Source organism: Ambystoma mexicanum, chromosome 7p (assembly GCF_040938575.1).
Source record: "Ambystoma mexicanum isolate Mex_15411 chromosome 7p, UKY_AmexF1_1, whole genome shotgun sequence".
Lineage (NCBI taxonomy): Eukaryota > Metazoa > Chordata > Amphibia > Caudata > Ambystomatidae > Ambystoma > Ambystoma mexicanum.
In genome coordinates, this window is record NC_090939.1 from 432,525,179 (window position 1) to 432,551,850 (window position 26,672).

General features: G+C 43.2%; 1 protein-coding gene across 2 annotated transcripts in view; it reads left to right on the top strand.

The window, feature by feature from the left end:
- Positions 1-26,672, top strand: part of CADM2 (cell adhesion molecule 2) — a 2,048,893-nt gene that overhangs the window by 1,633,532 nt on the left and 388,689 nt on the right. For both annotated transcript variants that reach the window (XM_069636448.1, XM_069636450.1), the window contains exon 7: positions 7,043-7,133. In XM_069636448.1, the coding sequence (XP_069492549.1) occupies positions 7,043-7,133 (91 nt within the window). The remainder of the gene's footprint in view (positions 1-7,042; positions 7,134-26,672) is intronic.

Genomic DNA, 26,672 nt, shown 5'->3' on the forward strand with positions numbered 1-26,672 from the left:
CCTCTCCCCTGCTGACCTCCTCTCTCCTCACTTCTTCCCTTCCTTCTTTCTCTTCCCCAACCTGCTCAGCTCGCTGACTGGCTGCCTGGTGCACCTCCAGAGCCCTACTGGTCCCAAGCTCCCTCGCCAGTCCTGCGCTTGCCTTCGGGCTTCTGCACTTTGCTTGGCACTACTGCAACATGCTGCATGAGAGTGGTAACCACTTCTGCACTTAACCCGGGCCCCTGCTGGACTAGGCTTACTTGTCCCCATCCCCCTCCCTCGTAGTTCCTGTTTTGGCACACTTGAATGTACTAGCACTAGCAAGTCTTTCTGTCTGCTCCTCCCTCTGTCTCCCCTCCCTAGCGTGGTTGTGCCTGAAATACTCATGCATAGGCACATTGGATGACCAACCACCAATCAACTGGAAATGTTGCCAGGCCTAGTACTGCAGTATATTGTTCTGTACGCCCCCCCCTTTTTCCCCTCACTTCTTTGTCACACACTTACACAGGTAGATGTGCCTGTATGCTAGTTATGGTTGTTAGATCATTCAGAATCTTCAAGGCCTAAGAATGACAACTGTAATCCCTTGTTCCATTCCTGCCTTGAAGTGCTTTGAAGCACTTCACTTGTGTATAAACACTATACAAATAAACAATTACAATTAGAGACTACAATATAGAAGAGCTATGGCTCATGTCTCAGGATGCTGTGAGAATCACTTCATGGCTCTAGGCTAGGATGGGTCCATTCATGTTCTACTCTTCATGCTTAGGGAGGTTTGGTGCAGAGTGGCCGGTCATGGTCCTCAGCAAGAATAATTCCCAATGTGCCCTGGGGGTGGGTAGGAAGCATAGATTATCTCTGCCTTGGTCTGCTCCTTCTTCACCCCAATGGCTGAGGGCGTTGGAGAGATCAACTCTCCCAAAAGATATCCAAATTAATTCTTCCTTAGGTTCTTGAAGTCCAAAAGTGAACCAAAGGAGATGCAGAGTTCCTCTGTTATAGGCAAAATCCCATGATTGATCGGACAATAGCAAGCAAGCTTTAAGAGGTCCAATCCCTGTTGTTGACACAAGTGGTCTTTGCCTTCTAACATCATACCCAAAGTACTTTGTGCTAAATGAAGTGGACAAGAGAGGAAGAAAAGAGATACATAGAGAACACAATGCAGGAATATTCCTCCAACTATGTTGATATCCCTCTGTCTACACTAACCTTGCCCCCTTTCCTTGTCCATAGCATCAAAGGCTCTTTTTGGATGTGAGGCTAGTCCTTTTGGAATAGGTGTGCCCTTTTAATTTCTGCTTACAGGTGTGCAATAGCACCTGTAGCATTCCAAGTGCCGAATAAGATTACCAAATAAATGATCTCAGGCCCAAATATCGAGACAGACAGAAAGAATATGGCAAAATACTACTTTATTATGAGTTCAATAAAGTAGGGAAATCTTATGAACAAACAGATTGTAGCTCCAACAAACTTGGTGCATTTACATCACACAAAAAGCTTTTTACCTCTGTGTACATCAGCTATAATGTCATCCTGTATGGCAAACAATAAAATCCTATCGGGTGGAGGGATTGGTTAACGGAACATATATGTCTATAGTTCATATACGAGTTAGTATCATCATTGGCTGCCCCTCATCTGGTAGACACGCCTTAAACACCCTCTATGTAAAATACAGTTAATAGCATAATACCAACAGCGGATAGGCTTCTGCAACAATATATGTTTTACCATTACTTAGACCCTTATGATTGGTTGGCACTCTCTTCCAACCTTGGACATTCGGCTTGTTAGCAACATGTAAGCAACGAAACCTAGGTGCAGGGGAGCAACATCAGATAACTGCCTTACCAAGCTATTTTGCCTACCATCTCTTATCAGTTTGTCCCTAAGCCAAGGCTTCCTCTTTGTAGTTGACCTTGCTGGCCGTTCTCTTCCTCTGAACTTTAAAGGAAGTGAAGGTACATTGCTATCTTTGTTTGTAGCTTTATGAATAGGCCTTATCTTCTCAATTTACACCAGGTGTGAAGAGTTCATGATTTTGTCCATTTCGTCCTTCCATTTATTCTCCTCGGCCTCTGGAGACTTGGTTGCTCCATCTTGCATGCACTTTCTGCATCCTTGATTGTTCAATACTTGGCACACACAGTTATTCCCTCCTTTACTTAATCTGAGAGAACTATGTCTTACGCACATGGCTTATCCTCTTCAACTCCTTTTGTTCCTGGCAGTTGCTTCTTGCTATGGCATCCTTGATCCTGAGCCAAGTAAATACCCTTTGTTCTTGCACACATGTGTATTCCAGTGCCTGTCAGCTCTGTAGCCTTGGTCTCTCACCTCAAGATTCCTTGCTTACAATTATACAATGCCGACGTCCATTTTCTCAACATGGCTGCTTTACTTGCGTTATATTTCGTACATGGTTATGCTCATCTCTTTGCATAGCATATGGCAACGGTCACTATTTCTAATACTGTTTCTCGTGGCACACAAACTAAATTAATATTATTTAGGACATTGCTATATTTCTTTTGATTTGTGACAATAGATAAAGGAGAGTGACGGTCATACTCTCTATTCTGCTTGACCTCTGGCTTTTCCTGTGACTGAGGGTATGGAAGGTAGTCCCAAATGACAAAATATATTAACCTGAAAAAGGTGGTAATTGTCTGAATGGACCACAAACAGGTCTCTTATTACTTTCCACTGTGCATATTTGAAGTTCTTTTTGTTTCATGATGAGATTAAGAAAATGTCCTTTCACATTTGAGTCACTTGTTGATGTTCACAGGGTTTGATGTTCACATGTTGGGTGTACATTAACCCAAATATTGACGTTTCAACTTGATTTTCAATTCTTCTTATTTTAAGGCGGGCTAATTGTAGTAGAAAATATGAAGTAAGAAGCCCTGTTTTCAAGAATCCCATTGCATTTTGTTTTCTTGTTTGTCTCAGTTTTTAAGCAGATCTATTCAGTGGTGGACCCCTTGCTCCCTGTGCCTAGATACTCAAGTTCTTCCCCCTTGACAAGGCCCTATGTGGTTAACAGGTGATTGGGAATGCTTATGGACAGACACACCTTGAACACAGTCTGGATAATCAGGCTAGAATGAACCTTTTTGCGACGGGCCTGCATATTGTGTATACGGATAGTCCCCTGTAAAGACACATAGGGCCTGATTTACAAAAACATTATACAATGGCGCAATCTCATTGAAAAACGCTTTGTAAAGCAGGTCCATAATGCCTGATTCAAAGTGTTTTTCAATTGGGCTTCCCATTGAAAAACACTTTGTGGATCAGGCCCATTCCCAGCTAAAAAGTGATGGGAAAATTGATTGCATTTATCCATAGTGGTTTGGTAGTATAAAATAACGCATGCCCATGACATCATTTTTCCTTTGTTCTTTTTTCCGAATGTCAATTGTTTGTGGTATGGTAATGTTTATTTATAAAGCGCCTCTACACAGGCAAGTGTTTCCAAGCGCTCAAAGAAGATGGGCACATGGGGAAAAATAACAGCCGCTCAGAGCCCCTAAGAAATTCTGAGACGATAATAGTCTGCACAGGCAGAGTAAGTGCATATAATATATTTAACATTTGAGACACAGCAAATAGGCCTGAACTGGGATTCTGCTGTTTTACCAAGTGCATTTTGGGGTGAAGAAAAGGGTGAACAGACAGACGATCTTCAGATGCAATGTATTCTGATCGTGCAAGTGCACAGATGGTCACAGGGAGGGGAAAGTCAAGTGAACCCAGTCGGTGGAGAATGGTGTAAGTGCAGATAGAGTCAATCTCTACGGTAATTTCTGAAGTGCAGTAAAGGTGGGTGGGGTGTAGGGCCCTGAGGCAAGTGCAAGAGAGGACTGGTGGGGGTGCCCCGGCCCTGTAAGACTCTGAGGTACATCAGGCGGCCAGTCAACATGTTGTAGGGAAGAGGAGGGAGAGTGGGAAAGAGCAGAGATCTAGGTTATCTGGGTAGATGGAGAGAAAAGAAAGAGAGGACGAGGAAGGTCTTGATGAGTTTCCGGAACGTTAAGAAGGTTCAAGACGGCAGATGGAAGGGAGGCTGTTGCAGAGGGAGGCACCTTCTGAGAATAAGGATCTCCCTCCAAACATCTGCTTGGAGAACCGGCTTACTCACAGAAGGTTGGCAGTAGAGGAGCGGAGGGCTCGTGAGGGACAGTGTTTAGGGAGGCAGAGTTACAGGTAGGTAGGTCCCAGGCCGGAGAAAGCCTTGTGGACAATGCAGATGGTCTTGAACTTGATGCTTGCAGCCACGGGGAGCCAGTGAAGGGATTTCACTGCCAGGAATATGTGGTCCCGCGGCTTGAAGGCAAGGATAAGTCTTGCCGTTCTGTATGAGTTGCAGAGGGCGCAGGGTAGAAGCAGGGAGGTTGAAGAAGAGGCTGTTGCAGTAGTCCAGCCCAGAGAGAACCAGGGCTCTGGAGACAGTGAGCGGCTTTTCGAAAGGTAGAGTACCTCTGAGGAGGTGTAGCTGATAGACTTTTTAGAGATGTCCGAAATGTGAGAACAGAAGGAGAGAGTGAAGTCGAAGATGAGCCCAAGTTTTTAAGCCTTGTAGGTGGGTGCCGGTGCAGGGCCAAGGGAGGCCCGCCAGAGTGAGAGTTTGAAAGCAGGAGTCCCAATGTGAATAATTGCAGTCTTACTGCAGTTGAGGAGGAGGTCATTTGCAGCACACCATGACTGAATAGCGGACAGACAGATATGAGCGTGGAGGAGGAGAGGACTGAGGGTAGCCTGAAAGATAGTTGTGTGTTGTCCATGTAGCATTGGATGTTAAAGGTGAAAGTGGCAATCACATGTGCCAAGGCAGCCATATATACGTTGAAGAACCAGGGGGACAGGTTATATCCCTGGGGAACGCCACAGGTTAAGAGAGCGATAGTCGAGAGAAAGGCTCCTAGTTCCACCTCGGATGGGCGGCCGCAGAGAAAGGAGGTTAACCATGCTAGAGCCTGACCTGTGATTCCCAGGGTGTCACAGAGATGTGTGATCAGGATGTTGTGGTTTACAATGTCAAAGGTAGAGGAGAGGTCAAGGAGAATGAGGAAAGAGGGAGTGTTAGTGTCAAGGTTTGAGAGCAGTTCTTCACGGGTGTTCAGAAGAGCAGATTCCGTGCCTGTGTATGCTCCAAAGCCAGACTGATGGTCGTGGAGGCAACCAATAGATTCAATGTGGAGCATCAGCTGAGAGATAGGCAACTTCTCCAGGAGTTTGCCCAGGAAAGGAGTGATAGATAAGGGCAGTAGTTTGCTAGAAGGGAGGGATCTGAGGGTGCACAAGGGAGTGTTTAAAAGTGTTTAAAAGCCGTTGGGAACATTCCAGTCGGAAATGATAGATTGCAGAGATCTGCCGAGGCTTGGGCAAGGGAGTCATTATTGTCCTTAATGGTTTTTTAGGGGCAGGAGTCCACCTGTTTGGATGAAGCCTTCATAGACCAGACTTGTTAAGCAACCTTATTGCTTGTGATGGGTGAGAGTGAAGAGAGGGGGAGTGTAGGGGAGCCAAGGGAGGCTCTGGTGTTGGTGTGTGCTGTGATGTGGGAGAGAGGGAGGAAAGGATGTCTTTGGTTTTTGTGATGAAATGTGTCCTGGGTGGGTGTGATAGAAGAAAAGGATGCTGTAGGAGTGGCAGTTCCTTACAGACTTTGAAAAGTTTGGCCTTGTTGCTTGATGCCACAGAGATGCAGGCTTGAATATAGACTCTTTTTTTGGAATGGATGCAGAGTCTTTATTGCCTTTGAAGGAGGCGGCAAGCCAGTTTGTCAGATGGTTTGCCTGATGAATTCCATTTCCGCTCAGCTGCACTACATTTGCTTTTAAGGGCAGCCAGATCGGAGTCGTACCAAGAGTTGCACTTTTTGGAAGGCTTTAATTCAGACCCTCATGACATGGGCAAGAGTGTTGAGAGTGTTGGAGATAGAAAGATTGAGGTTTGCGAGGTCTGTGTCAGGGTGGGAGTCTGCCACAGGAATTGAAGGAGGAGAGTAGGAGGAGGCAAAGGCAGCCACTGTCACATTTTTCATGGGTCTGGTGACTTTGAAGCCGAGTGGCCATGCAGGGTGTGCCGCTGCAGGAGGAGAGGAGAGCTTCAGGTGTGTTGAGAGAAGAGAGTACTCAGTCCCAGAGAGAGAGGTAGTGAGAGGGATAGAGAGAGTGATATCAGTAGAGATGAGAGCATCCAAAGTGTGGCCCATGGTGTGCGTGGGAGAGAGAGTCGCAAAGGTTGTGGAACGGACCTAAGGAATCAGGACAGTCGAGATGGATGTTAAGATCACCCATCAGGAGGAGTTGAGAGGAGGAGGAGAGTAGAGAGGAGGCCAGGTCAGCCTATGAGTTTTTGGATTCACTTTATCAAATTGAAGTCATGTAGAATTACGAAATATATTTTCACAGTGAAAATAAATTAGATAAATGCATGTTCATACTAGCGGCATTGTTAAATTTAAATATAAATAAAAGATCTTTGGCCTGAAGTAAAGGACAAACACATTAGTCTTGTTTAAAATGGTGCAGTAGAACAAATATGACTTTTAAACAAAACTTTTATGACTGAAATTCAAAGGACATGGCTGGCTTTTAAGAACCTTGCTTTGGTATTCTGAAGAAATATCTCTTTCCCAAAGCCACTAACAAGGCCCTGCGTGTTCCCCAGACAGCACTGTATCTTGTAGATTGCTTATTGTGGGCCGCAGACGGCTGCGTGGCCCCGAAGGTGTTCTTATTTAAATACGAAGGAAAGCAATGCATTCAGTTCTGTACCGGCGCCACTCCCGCGCGCCTAAAAATAGGCAACGAAGCTCGCATTCCTTCGGCACTCTTTATTTTGCATTTTACTTTTAAATCCTCGCCACCAAAGGCCGGATTTCCTGTTGTAGTCTCCTCACACTCTGTGCTTTACTGCATTTCATCTGGTCCTTTTATCCAAACAGGAGAGAAGTTTTAGGGACCTTAATCAAGGCTTTGAGTTAATAAAGCATCCGGTGTGAATTTACAAGTCCCTTTTCTCATTTGCCTTTCAGATAAACCTTCCGTGAAAATCCTTCCCTCAACTCCAGTTCCACAGGAAGGACAGACACTGACTTTATTCTGTGAATCGAACGGGAAGCCACGGTAAGTAGCTTAATAACAATAACACGTGTTCGCTTTTTGTCCCCCTTTGTGCTGAATACAGCTTTCCTGATAGCAGCCTTCGTTGGGTGGGGTTGTTTTGCATTTGTGCGGGGGTACAAAAGTGCGCGTAAATGCTGCAGACTGCTTGGAGCGTGTCTCCATTAAGTAGCCACGGAAGGTTGGCCTTTTCCTGTCATCAGTAGATTTTCGCTGATTTTTGCTGAATTTTCTGGGAGGAATTCCAGCTGTGAAATGTTCTGGAGAATGCTTCAACCTCAGGGGAGTGCAAACTTCATCAAGCAGTGTTTACATCTTCAGACAAATTATAGTTGTCCTTCTTGCTCGCAGTCACACACCCTGCTGAAAATGCGCCGCCAACACGCCTGCGCGGAATCACGCCGGCTTCCCAGGCAGCTTCCTTTCTCAAATGGCTTGTGTGCGTGTGCGCTGTGCAGTGGCGATTAGGGGTAATCATCCATTCAGAGCTATGCAATATAACGCATGAAGGTGACGTTTGGTCAATTAAACCTCGCTCTCAAGATTACAACTTTATGTACATACGACTTAAAGAATCAAACTAACGATTCATATATCACATGTATGTAACATGTTACAGTGTCTCCTTGTTACAGGCTTTAACAATAGTATTGCGACTTGATGCCCTTTTTAAAACATTGTTGGCATTTTGTTTTCTTACACAGAGATTGGTATCGATTTGATTTTGACTGTTTTACATCACATTTAGTTAAACTTTAAGTGCAATAAATATGTATTACTCTGGAAGAGCAAACTTACTGTTTAGCTCTGTCTGTCTTTACTTTCATCATTCTGCATTTCGAGCACACTCTTACATGAGTTGTAATCCTCATGATACCTTAGAAGGCACGTTACCATTAACTATGACTTCAACAGTACTTGGCATCATTTTGGTCGACACGCAATGCACCCTTTGTTTCGCTAGAACACCCCATGCCACAGCAATGGACAGGCCCCCACGCATTTATTTCTTTTTCACACCTCTGAAGGCAAACTAAGCGCACCTCCCGACTCAGCTGTGTTACACTGGAGGTAAAGCGCAGTGCTAATGAGCAAAGTCTTAGCTAAGAGCGAAGTGATGAGTTGTCTACTGCCCACCATGAGGCTCTTCAGTGCCACCCCTTGTCTCATAGTGAATGTTAAGTACCATAATGACCTCAAGCTTATAAACACCATTGGTGGTGTATAAACTGAACAGCGGCCTTGAAATAGCGAGCATCCTTGGGTGCCGGGCCTGAACCTCTCCACCAGTGCTTCATTCATTGTGGACTGCTGCAGCCTACATGGTCTGTAATGGGCTGCTTTTAACACTAAATAATATTTATGACAAGAGGCTCCATTGTGGAAAGTTTAATTTTACATCTTAAAAAAGGAATGCTTGAATGAATATATATATATATATATATATATATATATATATATATATATATATATATATATATATATATATATATATACTGAACTGTCACTCTTGCAATTAAAACATACGGCTTGATTGAACTGTGTTCAACATTTGTAAACAGATTTGTAGAGTGCAAAATAAAGTGAAATACATAACATGGAGGCTCCGCAAAAGAATACCAAATCTGTGGGGGTCAAAGATATGGTCATCACTGCATCAACCCCTCCCTGCAAATACAGATACCTTACTGGCTGGTGAGCACTGTTTTTAACAGAGGCCACTGATGATCAACATGGATTTCTCCCCTTCTGGACATGGTTCAAAATGACAACGCCCTTGAATTGAGAATAAGAAAAGGCCACTAGTAGAGGTGTGTTCATGACAATTGCCTCTTGAGCTGTGACTTTCTACCTTGGAGAGGTGTATTGTGACTTCCCGAGTCAGACCCAGCACAGGACAGCAAGTGGCAGGGTGAAGATAGAAATAAAATACGGAATGTGATGTCAGTAATGTAGCAGGGATGTAGAATGCTTATATTTATTCATTTCTAGAATGCCATTTTGATTGTTTTCTTGTGTTTTGGTCTACTGGTATGCAGTGGAGGTTGTGGCTCAGGTTGAACAATACAATTGAAAGCACTTTTGGGGCCATTATACTTACTCTGTTCTATTGATGTGAACTTACAGTACGCATCCCACTGGTGAATTTGTGGGGGAATTAAAGCCGAGCCTACTGTAATACTTGTGTTGTGAGATTTGCAGGAGATAGTCAATGCACATTATCTGTGTATTCTGACTGAATTGACCACAGAGAAACATTGACGCATAATTTGTGACAATAACCAGGAAAAAGAGTAAATAGACCAGAAACTATATAGTAGCCTTTACACTAGAAAAACATATATCAGTGGGGAAGATTGAGTCCACATGTCCTTGAGGTTCCAAGGAGAAGGCTGTGGTCCACCAGCACTCTGATAACGAGGCACCATCTTCTATCTGCATTTGATAAGAGACCTCCATGACTTTGATGATTACTGAGGCTTTTGAGATGCTGATCAACTTTATCCCCCACTTCAAGTGTAATTGCTGGCAATTCAGCCTGGAAGAGGGACAGTGAACAGTGGGTATCCATGCATTTATTACATTTGAAGGAGTTGAGTGAACTATGAAATAAAGTTAAAATCTTCTGGAGAAGTCTGGACAAGAAAGTGTTTTGTGTACATGGTTTCAAATAGAAATGCAAGTGTTAAGGTGTGGTGGGGGAAGCAGGGGTTATCATTTCCACAAAACACACATTAGGTATAAGAGCCTTGGTGGACTCTCCTGGGCCCACAGTGTTTAGTGTTCCTATATTCTCCACCTCTGCCCTTCCTCCACATCAACAGCAAAACATGCAAATGCTATCACTGTTTTAATAGTTATTGTAGATGAATTAAAATGTTTATTTTTTAAATTGTTTTATTTCATTTGATTTTTTATTTGAACTGTTATGACCTAACATGGAATGAAAGGACTACTAATGTGAACTCTTAAGTTGCTGTTATGATGTAACATGGGACCTCATTCCGAGATTGGTGGTAGTCATGGCGCTATTTGCGCCATGACTGCCACCAATAACGGGTCCGGCACCGGTGTAGTTCAATGGGGACTTACCGGTGTAATCGGACCCTGGCGGGACGGGTAAGTCCCCATTGACCATGCCATTCCCAATTCCCATTTGAGCCCCGATAGGGCTCAATGGGAATGGGGAGGGCGCTAATAACGGGCTTGCGACTTGCAAGCCCATTATTAGCGCACTGGTCCCTTAGCGGGACCCATAAGGGTTGTGTGGTCTGACCACACGTTCCTTACGGTCCCCGCCAAGGGACCTTGGAATAAGGCAGTAAGGGATTACCGGCACCGGTCTCCTTACTGTGCCCGTTATCCCTTACCGCCCACCATGTAATGACCCCCATGGTCTACTATGGCCTGCTTGTAAACCTAAATGATATTAGCATGAATAGTTTTGCAAAATATTGTTTTACATTTTACCCAAGACAAAAACTGAAGCTGTTAGGGGAAAGAAGGCATACAACCAGGAGTTTTGTGGAGTTACTTTGGCAGCTATTAATAATGGGCAGTAAGACACACAATCCGAGACAAATACCATTTGTCATCTGAGTGGAGGCACACTTTGGCCATGTAGACTTATGAATGACCTATTTGGATCACATTCCTCAGGTTTCACAATGTCAGTCCCAGCATTGGTCAATTAGGAGGGCTCAAACTTGATGGCATGTACATCTATGAGTTTTTCTTGAGGCAGTCCGTCTCGTTTTCCGACAGCCAACCTGACTGATCAATTCTGGATTACATACCTACTGTTTGCACATCATTCACTGCAATGGAGACCTTTTTTTTTAAATGTTATAGATTGCCTGAAATACACTATAAGTCCCATTCCTATCATGAAATTCATAAATTTTATGTGGTGACTTCAAATGCAAATGGGGTGATGTAAGTGACTTCAATACAGCACTCCAACTAAGTCAATGCCTAGTCTGGGATGCCCAATGGAAGCCCTTATTTATATATTTTTATGTCAACGTTCTTTAAATCTGGATGATGATCCCTTATATAACGCCCCTCTCTTTGAATCCCCCTGACCTCACTGAGCCAAGAAGTAGGTTTGTTTTGCAAATTAAAAGGTTTATTTGAAGAATTAAACAATATATATATTCAATGAAAAAACTTTGTTAAAAGGGACGTTATGGTTAAGTTGCGCTACTAAAAACCTATCAAATTCAGTAAAAAAACTTTGTTAAAGGGACGTTATGGTTCAAAGTAAAACCGAAAAACCCTTGAAATTCGGTAGTTATGGTAAAATAAGCAACCATAACTCGCGCCACCGTTCACTGCTAACACTAACACCCAGGACATCAAAGATGACATCACAAAGGTCATTGATGACATCACTGATGACATCACATGTGCATTTAATTTTCATGAAAACTCTGTAGGAGGGATTCTTATAATGTTGACCAAAAAGTGTCAAGGATCATTTGAATAAATATCATGAGCTAATTAGTGCATTAAGAAATGCATTGATATAAATAGCATTCTATTATGAAGTTCTATCCAGTATACTAAGCAACTCATGCAGACACTTAGGCAGTGTGTGCAGTATACATGATGAAGGAGCAATATTCATAATCTTGCCATGTAGAATAATGAAATGATAACTGCTTTCTTATTAGAGTTTTGCGCACTGTGAAACATGTAATAAGTAGCTAATAAAATCCACTTAATACATAATTACATTATTACAGACAAAACACAAAGAGACAACAATAAATACAAATATGAGTATATACAGGGACAAAGAAGTAAGCAAAAAAGCAGAAGTAGTAGCAGAAAGAGTTCATAACCTAACTGATTGTCTTTATGCAGAGAAACTATTGCTCTGTTTCAAAGCTGCTATTTAATGTATGTATGTGTATCAAATGATGTCAGTGAACCCTAAGGAAAGGAGTGTGAGTACAATGTATACAAATATGAGCATATAAAGGGAAGGTATAGTAATAAAAGTAATAAAAATAAAACTATGAGAAAGTGCTATTAACTCTAATGATTATCTTCATGCACAGAAAGGATTGCTCTCTTTCAAGCCTGTGTCTTCCGCTATATATATGTTTCATATGATACGACTTGACCCTAAGTCTACAAATATAGTACCTTTTCAATTTTTACTTCCTGACTGTTACTGAAGAAAACTATGTGGCTTAGATATGTCAGTAAGGGAAAAAAGGGAGAGCCAGCCATGTGATGTCATCAGTGATGTCATCAATGACATTTGTGATGTCATCTTTGATGTCCTGGGTGTTAGTGTTAGCAGTGCACGGTGGCGCGAGTTATACTTGCTTATCTTACCATAACTGCCGAATTTCAGGGGGTTTTCGGTTTTACTTTGAACCATAACGTCCCTTTAACAAAGTTTTTTTACTGAATTTGGCAGGGTTTCAGTAGCGCAACTTAACCATAACGTCCCTTTTAACAAAGTTTTTTCATTGAATTTCATAGGTTTTTATTAGCGCAACTTAACCATAACGTCCCTTTAACAAAGTTTTTTTTACTGAATTTCATATGTTTTTAATAGCACAACTTAACCATAATATCCCTGACTTTATATACATGTAACATAGAACATACTGAATCCCTAGCTAGTGATTTCGATGACTACCCCCATGTCCGCGGACATATCGAAAATCTGAGCGTGGTGAATGTAAATTTAAATAGTGTGCACCATTTCCCCTTTGAGGTTGGCTCTGAAAAGAGCCGTTTTTCTTTGGGTTTTTTGCAGATGCTTGACAGACACCTGTTATTTTGTATTTTTTATTTTTATTTTTCTTGCTTTACTCCTAAAATCTTCACATAACCTTCTCCAAAGCAACCCTTACATTCCAAAACAGAATGGCATTTCCCATAAAAGATAAGGAAATGCCATCTTCTTTAAAATAAACAGCATTACTGGAATCAATATTCTCATTATTACAGAAGAACATACCAGCTCTAAGCATGAAGGCACACATGCCTCGGTTGATTACACATCTAGCATTGTTTTGCTGAGGACACAAAACTGAACTATTGTCCCATATTGCCCTAGGTACTAATCCAGAAAAAATTACTTTGGCATTTGGAAGGATGTTCATTACTGCTTGAACCAAGTGTTTCAAATCTGCCAACAAAGTAGGGGCACTGAAATAGCCCAAATAGAAAGCACCATAGTGCAAAACTACCACATGGGGACTGTTCATCCTGCCCATATCTTCACAAACTTGTACAATTTCCTGTACATTGCAATCAGGCACAGTGCTCCACACCACCTCCACTCCTTTAACATCAAAATTCTTTGCAACATGCCTGCATTGAGCATACTGTTGTAAACCATGCACAAACATATCTCCAAACACCAACACCCTGACTTTCTCCACTTCTGCCATCTTCGCTACTCACAGTCTCTTTGAACACTAATCCACAACCTCAACATCTGATTGGCTGATCCCTACAGTCTTCTTTCCATGCTGGATTTGCTGGAAAACCCCAGATGTAGCACACCCTGTCCACGGACCGCGTAACTCTTAGACAGCCCTTCTACCATTTCCACTTCACTCTCTGTGCCATTCCCTCATTGGATACAGCTAAGCAGGCACACAATATGGAAAACGTCCTCAGAACAACCCCATTTTGTTTATTTTCGAACATTTCAGGACACCGCAAGTGTTCTTAGAACACATTCAACTTGCCAGCGAACAATACGGACAACGTCTTCAGGACACCCCCTGCGAACATTCCAGGACCCCACGAGTCTTCTTAGAACACTTTCAACTTGACACCGAATCCATTCTGTTTATTTACGAACATTTCAGAATAGCCGTGTTGTCCGCAGAAAAATCAAACACAACAAAAGCATCTAGCACATAAAAAAAACAGAACATTGAACCTATCTCATACTCCCCCACCCTCCCCAAACACTCTTACACACCAACACACTCCACTAAATACAATTTTTAGTCCAAGTTTCACTGCGCTGTCCGCGGCGAATGCAAGATGGCAGACGCCACAAAAAATCTGACGCGCTCCGCGCCCCACGATGTCCAGTCAGCGAACATGTCGCCTGTTCGCGGACATCACACAAGCCGTCCGGCCAATCAGGGCACTGTCCGCGGAGCGAACCGGGAAGTCTGTCCGCGAAGCGAACGGAGATATCACACATTTTTTTGCCTTACATTTTGGTCATTTAAAAAAAAAAACTACTTGACAGATTTACACCAAATTTGCAAAAGCACGCTTTTGGGAGAAAGCCGCTCCTGCCGCAAATTTGGTGTAAATCCGTCCAGCGGTTTGGGGTGTAGGCATGCGCAAAGTTTTTTCCCATTATGTCTATGGGAAAAAACAAAATTTTTGGGACCCCCCCTATAACTTTGCCTCCCCTGGACCAAACCTCTCCAAACTTTGCAAAGTAATTCAGAGTGGGCCATATACTGCAAAGTTTGGTGAGGATTCGTCCAGAGGGAGCAAAGTTATAAGCCACCCAATAAATGCTCTTCCTATGGAAACACCAACTTAACCATAAATACATGGACGCTACTGCGTCCATGTAATATCACACTTTTATGAACAAAATAATATCTGAATAACACACTTATGAATATGGACGGTAATCAACAAGGGGTAATATTACAAAATCAACAATCTATTTAATCACTTAGGAGTATGAATATGGAGGATACGGTAGCAGACAATACTTTATGTGATTCAGGAAATGCAATAATGGGAAAGAATACAACACAGAAATAGACTCGATATGATTTCAATCAAAAGATAATATGGTCACTTTTTCCCCTGTGACTACTCACTCCCCCCCCCCCTATGCAATATGACGAGATGGAAATGAGGGAACACAGGTTTCAGGAATACAATCAAGAGGGCAGTTTAATTCCAGTTCCCCCAGCAAGCTTAGAGAAACATGTATGATTTTAAAACAGGCAAAAATACTTTTGAATGTGATTGCAGTGAAAGTGAAAATATGCTAAATTGATTTTAATTCACTTAAGGTGATTCAGCACTAGTGAGAATTACTCTGGATTGGTACAGGTCAACACTAGCAATGATTCATGAATGATTATCAGATTGGAAATGAAATTCAGCAGTTGCAAACAAGAAATAGCTATTTTGACAGAAAATTAAATTGAGCCAAATTGCAATTTGCGGCAATTCTTCTGCGTGCATAAATCTCGATTACGGCAAAACTATAATGAATGTCATTTTGGGTTCATTGGAAAGGTTAGGATCTTAGCGTCTAAATGACAGTTAAATTTCACTTCTAGGATGTGTGGTTCAAATGTTACAGAGGATTTTGTGAAGGTAGATTTTGCAGAAAGAAAGCCAAGATTTTAAAATGACAGATCGCGCTTTACAGATTTGGAATCAACAGGGTGGACACAAGATTCTATAATGCAGTTCTGAACAGGTTGAAATGGATGTAAGAGGATTACTTTAAACTAAGAGCTTGGTTAAGGACAGTTCTAGACTAGGTACTCACTCCTAGGCTTTGGAATCGAATGGGCCTCGTCACAGATCTGGTCAAGGGTTTTGACTTCACTCCCGCCACCGGACAGGTCTCAGGCCCTCTGGATTCTGCTCTCAGCACTGCACGGCGGTCTGCTCGGTCCCTCAGAGTGGATCTGATGGGTTCTGGATACAGCTCTGCTCTCTCTGGGTCTGGATCTTGGTTCTAGCACAGGGTTCTTAGCTAGAAGCAAACATCACTGCACGGCTGTTGAAAGGTTTGGTTAGGCCCTGTGAAAGTTTAGGGGTTAGAATAAGGTTTGCAAAAGATTCTGAGGCCTGCTGCAAAGGGTTCAGCTTTGGGTTAGGCCTCTGCTTCAGAGTTCTAGAGTTTGGTTCTAGAGTCGGGTCTCTGGATCTATCTGGATTCTGGAGTCTTTTGGCAGGGTGCTTCATAGGAATCGGTGAGTAGTGGAAAAGAGTGTGTTCTCTCTGGGTCTCAGCAGTCCCTATTTATGTGTTTCCAAAGGGAGTGGGTAGGCTTATTCTACAATGCCCAACCCTCTAAGGATTCGATAGGTTAGAGAATTCCCTGTCCCCTGACTGGAGAAAGGATCAGGGTGTCAGAATGAGTCAGAGTGATGCTGTGTTTATGGCTTAATTGAAATCCCTCCCCTTTGCTTTTACCTAGAAAATCAATTTTTCCCCAAAAACATATTTCCCAGATACACAAGTAGTTCATGATACATATACACATCACAGATTAATTAAGGCATGTCTCTGTTCAAGTCCCATGTTCCTACGAGCTTGTGTTAAAAAATGACCACTTATTTGCACTTTTGGTGGGTTTCCCAATATTGGTTCTGCACCAAATTTTACACAAACATATACACCCTATCTGAGCATATTACTGTAAGTTTTTCTGTTTCTAGCATTAACACTGTATCTACAATATGAATAAATTCCGGGGTTTAGTCTCAGAACATCGCACAGAGTTCAGCTTAGTCTCAAACTGTGAGTGAATTTTTCATTTTAACCATCTCAAAGTTGTACATTTTTGTCAGCTTGGTACATTTTGTTATAAGCAATTTTATAAAACATATATTTTCTGGGCCATCTGAATACACAATGGTTTGTCTCCACCCCAGAGCTGGCTAACTTAGTGGGTCACATGTCCTTTCTCTCCCAGAGCAGTTGTTGACCCATCACACCCAAATCAGCATATTCCTATTCATCCCAAAGCCAATGTGGGCTTGACTGAGAGCAGCAGGCGAGGGCGCCTTGGCTAGTTCCTGTTCACACCAGTCTGTCAATCTCTTGGCCAAGGGTTGGGGAAAGCTTCTTTTGTCCAAGGGGAAGGTGTGGAATCTGTTTGATCCCAGTGTGGGCAACCTTTTAACTTTGCAACCACTGTCTACAAATTGTCTTTTCTTACAATATAACCCACATTTTTAATACATACATTAAACAATTGCTTCCTTTAAGTCATTTCAGAATATAGTTTTAAATTGTCTCCAACCCTTAGGCTTCTGATTGCAAGTATTTCTTTGGCATAGTTTGCGGTTCCATGTTCAACTTCACAAGGAAAATGGTTTAAAACGCTGGCTTTCTGGTAGAGGTGAGTAATCGTATTGCACCCATTTTTCACAGCTGTCTTTCCATCAGTATCTTTAAAAGGGGATTTTACTTGATAGCATATGATTCTTGCTGACATTGTATTGATGTGGATTCTTGCAGTAGAATAATGTGGAACACCCAACAAAGAGGTTGGATCTTTTAGGTGATTTGTGAGCCAGGATTTTAGCAGTTTGACACCCAAGAAAACGGATTTTTGAACAGCTCTGTATTCCCTTGCAATGACTTTCCTCTGTGTGCAGCCAAAGGATGGTTTTGGCAGTGGTCTCCTGTGTTACCACTGACATAGGCAAAAGTGGATGGTGTCCTGTTTTTCAGGTTTTCACTGTGCATTTTCTGGCATTCTGATGTTTCTGCTGCCAGCAATGCACAGTGATGTTGCAGGGCTTGGATGAGTGGGTTGATACATTCCACAGTGACATAATGTAAGGGAGGGAATAGATGAGCCGTACCTCAACACAAAACTAGTAATATGTTTTATATATCTGGGGAAATTGAAGGAGATAAACTATTCCTGTGCAAAACAAAACTTTAGAATAAACAAATATCCATTACTTAAATGGCTGCAATACATATGTTAATAGAACATGCAACAAACACATTGTTGATGAGGCCCAACCACAGCACATTTTGGTGTTTATTTCCCTCCAGATTGAGTGCTTTAATCTTTAAATTCATTCATACATGTTGGCATTTGTTTATATATGGTCCCAACACGCTGTTGGTTGAATGCCCTTGGAGGGACCAGAGTCCAAATGTGGGCGAATTGGAAATGCTATTATGCGTGTGTGCCTTTCAGCCATTAAAGTTATGTGAGGCTGGGCAAGGCTCTGCATGTCTGAATGACGTGTGGATGGGTGCTGTGGAGGTAGACTATGCACTAAACAGGAGTGGACTGTGTTTAAGGATGTAGACAATTATGAGAAGCTACAGTTTGGATTGTTATCATTAAAGGTCGATTCATTCTTATGGCAGAGGAGTTGTGCAATGTTTGTGTTATATGTGAGTGCGGGGTGTGTGGAATGACCCTCTGCCTTCTGCTAATTTGCGTAGGTGTGGTGTGCATGGGGAGAATATGGGTTAGCTGTACAAACAACAATGTCTACATCCTGGGTTTCACCTATGTACATAGAGCAGTGCAGAGGAACTAAGTGTTACATTACATAATACTCAACCTCTGAGAGAATATTAGAGTGATATGCCAACCTTCGTTCCTTCTACTGTGAACAAGGCCCCCCTTTCATGTTTTCTTATGGTTGCATGGCCTACCGTCATGTGCTTTAAAGTAACATACAGTGCTGACTACGAAAGAGGGATCTGAAGTGGCTGATTGTCCTCCTCCCGGAAGAGCCAAGTGATTTCCTAAAGTGCACTTTAAGTGAGATGTATTGCCCAAAGTCCAGACCCATATGAGTGCAACACATGGCTCACTCACTGTCAGGATTCTTATCATGTGCAAGTCACTGGAATACCTTCTTGAGTCCTCTGTATTGGGTTGGCGGCACCCAAAGCGGGTATGAGGTGGCAGAGCACAGAAGATGAAGGATAGACACAGCAGGTAGCTGAGAGAGGGTCATGTGGGAGTGAATGTGCAGGGGCAAGGAGGATGACTGCTGGAAGAAGCTAGTGTGTGAGTGGTGGGGGATTTGGGCACGGGCAAAGGGGGGATCAGCATGTGAGAGGGAACATCCAGGTTCTGTGGGCTTTCCAAAAGGCCAGGCTATCCTCTATGATACTGATAACTGCTGAACCCATATGCATGCATTAGTAATGGCCGAACCCCAAACCCTCACCCATAATGATAGGCTCAAAACTTGTTTCAAGTGTTGGCAATAAAAAGGCCACAGGTTTTTAATGTACAGATATGGGTTATGACAATAACAATATCACATATCATGATGGTCTAATACTTTTGGGCACCGGGTCCTGAGGTTACCTCCTCGGACCCGTGCCGCCTTCTTGTGTCCCACGACTTGTTGTGGGCACCGTACAGTGCCTTGTACTTCTTTTTGTTCTTCTCCACTTTTGTAGGGTGGGTGGGTTCTGTGGTAAAGAAGCAAGAAGATTTGGAAGACACTGAGTAAACAGTGAACCTCCTGTTTGCTTGGGTCCCCGTTCAGGGTCCACAAACAGATTGTTTTTACTCTGAGCATGCTGCTCTCATTTATAGGACCCAGGGAGGCCCTGGGTGTTTGTTGTGTATGTGATGGGGGCCGCTGTTGTCGCAGCCCCCGGCCGGATAGCCGAGTATCTGACCCCCTGTTGGGGGCAGATCTTTGAACATGGGCCCTGCCTGATGGTTGTTTCCTTGAGGTGCTTTAGCACCTTGCTGTTTGGATGAAGGGTGCGATGACTGTTCGCACCTTACCCTTCCGTGGCTTTTGTGCTGCTGAGACTGCGTGTCTCCGTAGCTGGGGGGGAGGAGAGGAGCAGGCGCGGGGGTTGGGGCTGCCCCTTTCCCCGCTGCCGATGGTAACAGCAGTTACCCTGCCTCGCTTGTGGGATGCCCATGCAGCATTGCTCATAACTGCTGAACCCATATGCATGCATTAGTAATGGCCAAACCCCAAACCCTCACCCATAACTATAGGCTCACAAATTGTTTCAAGTGTTGGCAATAAAAAGGCCGTAGGATTTTAATGTACAGATATGGGTTATGACAATAACAATATCACATATCATGATGGTATCATACTTTTGGGCACCGGGTCCTGAGGTTACCCCCTTGGACCTGTGCCGCCACACACGGGCAGGTTCCCGGCTGACCGTGTTCCAGTGATAAAATGCCAACCTTCGTTCCTTCTACTGTGAACAAGGCCCCCCTTTCATGTTTTCTTATGGTTGCATGGCCCACCGTCATGTGCTTTAAAGTAACATACAGTGCTGACTACAAAAGAGGGATCTGAAGTGGCTGATTGTCCTCCTCCCGGAAGAGCCAAGTGATTTCCTAAAGTGCATTTTAAGTGAGATGTATTGCCCAAAGTCCAGACCCATATGAGTGCAACACATGGCTCACTCACTGTCAGGATTCTTATCATGTGCAAGTCACTGGAATACCTTCTTCTTGAGTCCTCCGTATTGGGTTGGCGGCACCCAAAGCGGGTATGAGGTGGCAGAGCACAGAAGATGAAGGATAGACACAACAGGTAGCTGAGAGAGGGTCATGTGGGAGTGACTGTGCAGGGGCAAGGAGGAAGACTGCTGGAAGAAGCTAGTGTGTGAGTGGTGGGGGATTTGGGCACGGGAAAGGGGGGATCAGCCTGTGAGAGGGAACATCCAGGTTCTGTGGGCTTTCCAAAAGGCCAGGCTATCTTCTATGATACTGATTGAGAGGGGGAGGGAGTTCCAGAAGAGGGTGCAAGGACGGAGTAACAGGCACATTCTAGTTTGTTAAACTTGAAAGGGGGACTACCATAAGGTGTGCAGAGCCTGATCTGAGCATTTTGGAGGGGTGGTAGCGTGTGAGCTTGTTTTGGAGGAATTCAGGTCCTTTCTTGTGGATGGTGCAGTGGTAATGCACATGGCTTTTAAAGTGGCCTATTAGCTGATGGGCAGCCTGTAAAGTATCCTGAGTGCGGTGTAGAAGTGCTCTCTGGGGGAGAGTGAAATGAGAAGCTTTCTGTGTATTTCCATATTTTCCTTTAGGAAAAGGGTTGGTCTTGTTTCCTTGCATCATCTTCTTACACAGGTGTTTCCAAAGGTTTTTGATTGAAGGGCCTGGTACATGGTGGAAATGCGGGATAATGTGGCTATCGTGCGTGCATCCTGGCTAACTGGCATTCACATGCATGATGTGTCCCTTGGCATCGCAGGTCACCTGCACATTGATGGAATGCCAACACTTCATGTTGCAATAGATGTGCGCAGTCTCTCGGCAGGGTGGCATCACTATAAAGGGGTAGTTTATGGCTCCCAGGGTAAGTGGGCAACTGCATACAACTCCTGGCACACACTCTGCCTTGGCTGCTGTGTGCATGTCATGTAAATTTGCCTATTCACACATGCTAGGATGCAGCCCAAGAGCTGGTGGAGGGATTCTAAGTGATCCGACCACGGCTGATTTTGCCACGGCCGGAATGTTCGCATGAGAAAGGTGCAAACTACCAAAGGTTTGCACGTTTCTCATGTGAACACACTTAGATACTACGAGGGTTGCAGGGGTTTCCTGTAAAGTATAGTGAGCGGGGTGTTTCGGGGGACACCCCTGCAGTCTCTGTTTAAAAAAATATAATACATTTGTGGGTGTGCTGCAGGGGTGTTGGTGGTAGCATTTTTCGGTCGTTTTGTACAGTCAGACCTTTTTTTTCAGGCCGATTGTACAAAACCAGTGGAGGCACCTTGATCGTGTGGGCTGTGATAAACCCCCAACAATGGCTGTGGTATGCTGGAATGAACCAGTCACAGGAAGTGTAAGGCCGATAGCACTTTGACAAGAGGTGCCACAGCATGTGACCTCATTGTGGGTGACACCAGGTTATGCTCCCAGTCCCTGAACAGGTCTAGGATGACATGGGGATATCTTTCTTTCAATGCCTCATCTGGCATCCAAAATATAGCTGTTCATGAATGGAAGAGTCTGGCCCTCCTTCTCCTTCCATGCATTAATATCAGTGCTAGCAGGATCTAGCATTGTGGCAATCGTATGTTTGTTTGGGTTGCATTGTGCTTTTTTTGCACAGGCTTTCATTGTGCTTTGTGATTTGCGATGTGTGACGGGTGGCAGTTTGATCGTAGTCATTTGGAGTCAAAGTGATAGCAAGATTGTTTCTGTGACTAGGAGTTACTTAGCGCTTGATGTGGTGTATTTTGTTGTTTGCATGGTGCCTTCCTCCTGCTGCCCATTCTCTGACTCATTTTCCTCCTTTAATGTAGATGTTGCATGTTCCGCACCCTTTTTATTCTTTGCGCTGGTCCTTCCTATGCGTTCAGTCTTGTGCAAAGTGCTCCTGCAGAGCGCTAAGTTTTATAGGCCTGCACTAAGTCTGATCTGTGAATCAGAAAACACCATTTAGCACGGCTCAAAGTGTAGTCTTCTGGCGCAAAGACACACATTTAGAGAGCTCTTAACTCAAAGATCATGACCATTTATAAAGCAATTTTGGATTTAAACTTGATTAATGGTAGAAGGATTATCACTCCTACAAATGAAATTCTCCATCTGCACAAGATCTGAAAGGGACTCTTCGGGATATGTTTTCCCTAGTCAAAAAGATAATGTACTAAAGTCATGCAAAAGACTTAGCTACTTTGTAAAGTACATTTCCTAATCATAAACCATTGCCTGGCAATTAAATGATTTGAAACATTAATTGTAAAGGTTATTTGCTCATAATTTCAGATAAAGCTAAATGCATATCCATCCCTATAACAGTTATTTTCTGCATTGGAAGTCATATCTAGACATAGTCTTCACATCATCCCCCACATCACATGTGCAGACCCTGTCCCACTTGAATGGTCTGACCAAGCAGCCATGCCATTATCTGTCTCTCGCTCGACCATGGCCCACAAAGGACAGGCTTAACACCCCTTCATTAAATGTTGTTCATTCAAAGCCTTCCTGGTCAATGAGCTAGATGAAAACTTTGCAGATTTCCCTAACACAGAGAATGCCTCTGGCCTCCTGAAATTATTCAGCAACTCTGCAATGAAACTGTTGGGCCCTCATGACCTCCTAAAATCCAGCTGGGCTAAGACCAAACTATCCGTCCCATGTTACACCCCCAAGCCAACTTCCAACAAACATTCAATCATAGAGAAATGGTGGCGCAAAAACCATAACTCGGGAGACCTTGCCAACCTCAAATTTCTCTGTGCAAACCATAGTATTCTAATTACCGAGGCAAAAGCTGCTTACTACTCCAACACCAATGCAGCAGCCTGTAACAGGAGCAAAGCTCTCTTTGAAGCAGTAAAGCATTGTACCAAACCCTCCCCCGACCCAGAGGTACTAGCAATTCAGGAAGAATGTGACACACTCAACACATTTTTTATTGAAAAAAGGGAAACGATCTGAGAGGCAATTGAATCAACCACTCACAGCATTGGCAGCATCCTCTGCACCCCAGCATGCACATTTCCCCTCTGGACATAATTCTCTCCACTCTTTCCCCTGGGTCTCCTCAAAATGATTGCCTGCCGCAAACCTACTTCTTACTCTGATGATATATTTCTGGCCTCCATTATTAAACAATTGACGGGCCCGGTGCGTAATGCACTCCTTAGCATCACCAATGCCCCCCTTACAGAAGGATCATTCCCAGACACCCTCAAGACTGTTCTCATACAACCTATTTTGAAAAAAACAACCCTTGATCCAGACGATCTGGCCAACTGCAGGCTCATTACGAACCTCATGTTTATTGGGAAAATCTTTGAAAAAGTAGTTGCTACACAACTACTCTCCAGAATTGAACAATTACACCTCCTAAATGACTGTCCGTTAGGCTTCTACCCAAAGTGTAGCCTTGAGATAGCCACAATGCAGGTGGTGGATGATGGTCACCAATTCGTGGCTAGGGGTGACACATGCCTCTTTGTCCTGCTTGACATCTCTCTGCATTTGACACCATGATAACTGCATCCTTCTCTCCCTCCTTTCTGACAGGTTGGGATTCTCTGACACTGTACTAAATTGGTTAACCTCCTAACCCTCAGGCAAACACCAATCTGTCCAGATGAATTTATTGTGTTCTAACCAACTCTAGGTCTCCTGCTGAGTCCCCCAAGGCCCCATCCTCTCACCAATCTGTTTTAACCTTTACATGGAGCCTCTGGGCACTCTCCTCAAAGATTCCAATATAGCTACCCACCAATACACAGATGATACTCAGTTGTAAAGGAGTTTAAATAGCACACAGGACAACAATCATCTCTGTGATTACCTATCCATCATCCACTTTGACTACCTACCTCAAACTAAACCCATCCAAGACTGAATTTGTCCTCATCCGTCTGCCCGCTAAAAAACGTGTCCAACAATGGCTCAATAATATTTGATCCACAACTTTCAGACTCAGCAACATCCTTAGACTTCACCATTGACAGCAGCCTGTTTTTCCAGAAACACATAGCCAAGAAGGCCCAGATAGCAGGCCTCAGAATCTCTAACCTTAAAAAAAAATCAAACCCTTCATCCCGCCGCAGAACTTCCAGACCATAGTGCAGGCCCTTGTGGTCTTGCTCATCGATGAGGGAAATGGTCTCCTGACAGGGACGCAGCTGCACACTTGGCTCCCCTAAAAGCAGCACACCATGCTGCAGCATGTCTTATTATGGGCACATGGAAATGTGACCGAATTACCCCCATCCTATGCAAACTTCATTGGCTGCCACTCCAAGCCAGGATACTGTTCAAGACTTCATGTATCATCTACAACGTAGTCACAAGTAGCACACAAGCATACTTGATGGCTGAACTACACATATCTGGTGGCACAACCTCTGGAACTCGATCTCAGTGGCAGCTTTGAGTGTCCCTGCAATTCTCCAATTTCGCAAATCTCTCAAAACATGGCTCTTTCAACAACACCTGACCAAGGAATAATTCCAATGGATGCACATCCTGATGCACAGACCTCAAAGCACTGCTTTACTTTTAAAAGATGGCAGCCCAAATGCCATCTTCCCACACTCTGTACAGTGCTCCGCTGCTCTTGAGCTAGTTCCACACTTTAAACAATACAATAAAAATAAAATATCTAGAAGCAAAACAAATAGCCCATATATGGCTGTAAAACAAACAACGTGAATACACAATAAGCCTATTAACTGAAAAAATGGAAAATAATTATGCACAGTTGAAATCAAAATAATGTATGCAATAAAAAAAAATAGAGCTTTTGGGAACGCAATGCAATCATGATATTGGGGCTACAATATACTAAAGTTAAATCTGGCCAATGTTTCTTTAAATGGGTTTAAAAAGCTGGCTAGCTCTCGGCTTACAAATGTAAGGCTGAATGGCAGAATCTTTTATCCCCTCTTAAATCCTCCTTCGTGACCCTTGGTAAAATAGGAACATGAAAGTGAATTTCTGTGATTTTTGTAAAGAATTGGATACCGCTGAAACATCCACAAGGGAAACACGAATAAAAGCTCTATCAACCTGTTCCCTCCCTCCGATGAAAGCAGGACTGTGAGAATAACTCAATAAAGAAAGTTCCAAGAGAAAGTGCTTCCTGCTCCAGTAACAAAGCCCTAAGCAGTGATTGATGTAGAGTTGTTTTTGTAAAACATTTTGCAAAAGATTGACCTCTTCATTTCGTAAGTTGCTTCTAAGTTGTGCTGGCAGATTCTGCTTTATGGGAAATGTGAGCATAGACTCCCACTGTATTTGTGAACACTTCTGATATTGTTACAAACTGCATTAATTTGAAGGGGGTAAAGTTGCCAAAGACCTTTGCATTTTGCAACCCAATGGTCGTCATACAAAGCAGTCAGTAACTACACACCAGTGACAGGGGTCATCTTGATGTGCAACAAAGGCTATCAGGGATTTTAGCACACACTGGTAGAAATCAGCCTTCACCACTTCACTTTGATAGTTAGACAGCCCACCTCAATGCGGAGATGTAATCACAAACTGTATTCAAGGCTCTGCAAGTGCCCCTTTGCCAACTACAAATTATTACTGTCTCTCTCTGTATACAGTGCTCGGGTGTCCGAACATGGAACTCCACTCAGGTGTACCACAACCAACAGCCTAGTCCACACATATGTTGTAGGTAGCTAACGCATGTTGCATTTCATTTTATATTAAACCTATCCACTGTAATGTTGTAATTCTGTCACATGTCCACTCCCATTGAATAGAGGGCCAACTTTGCTGTATGTACAGTTGATGAAATATCATCCATATGTTCATGTGAAACAAGGTTATCATAAATTATGAAACATGCTCTTGAAAAAAGTATTTGAAGATACTACTGTCGAAAGGGAACATTGCAAGTTGGGCTGATGGGCCAACTGGCTATTACACATGTGTATGTCTCAACATGTCCACACATTCTCCTGGAAAGCAATCTTTTAATTGAAATTGTGTGTCAGATCATATTATTCAGCAATGCCAAATCTGCAGGCAAGTAAAGAATTAATAGTGTCTAAATACCGGAGTAGCAGAAACCCAGCAAAACTACATGATTCTCAAAAGTAGAAGTACTGTGGAACATATAATTAACAAAAAGAATAACATGTGTTTGTAGAGTGTAGTCCGCCCTTAGGGTGTCTCTTGATGCTAAAGTCATATACCAACAAATAATTCTTACCCAACTCAATCGTGTTCATTCATTTAACCTTGGAAGGATGAAGGCCTCACTGGACCACCCAGCTCTTGAACCATTCTCCATTCTCTCAAGCACAGATCTGTGTAATGAATGCATTGGTCTGCGGGGCCACTAATGGAGTTAAAGGGAGATGTAA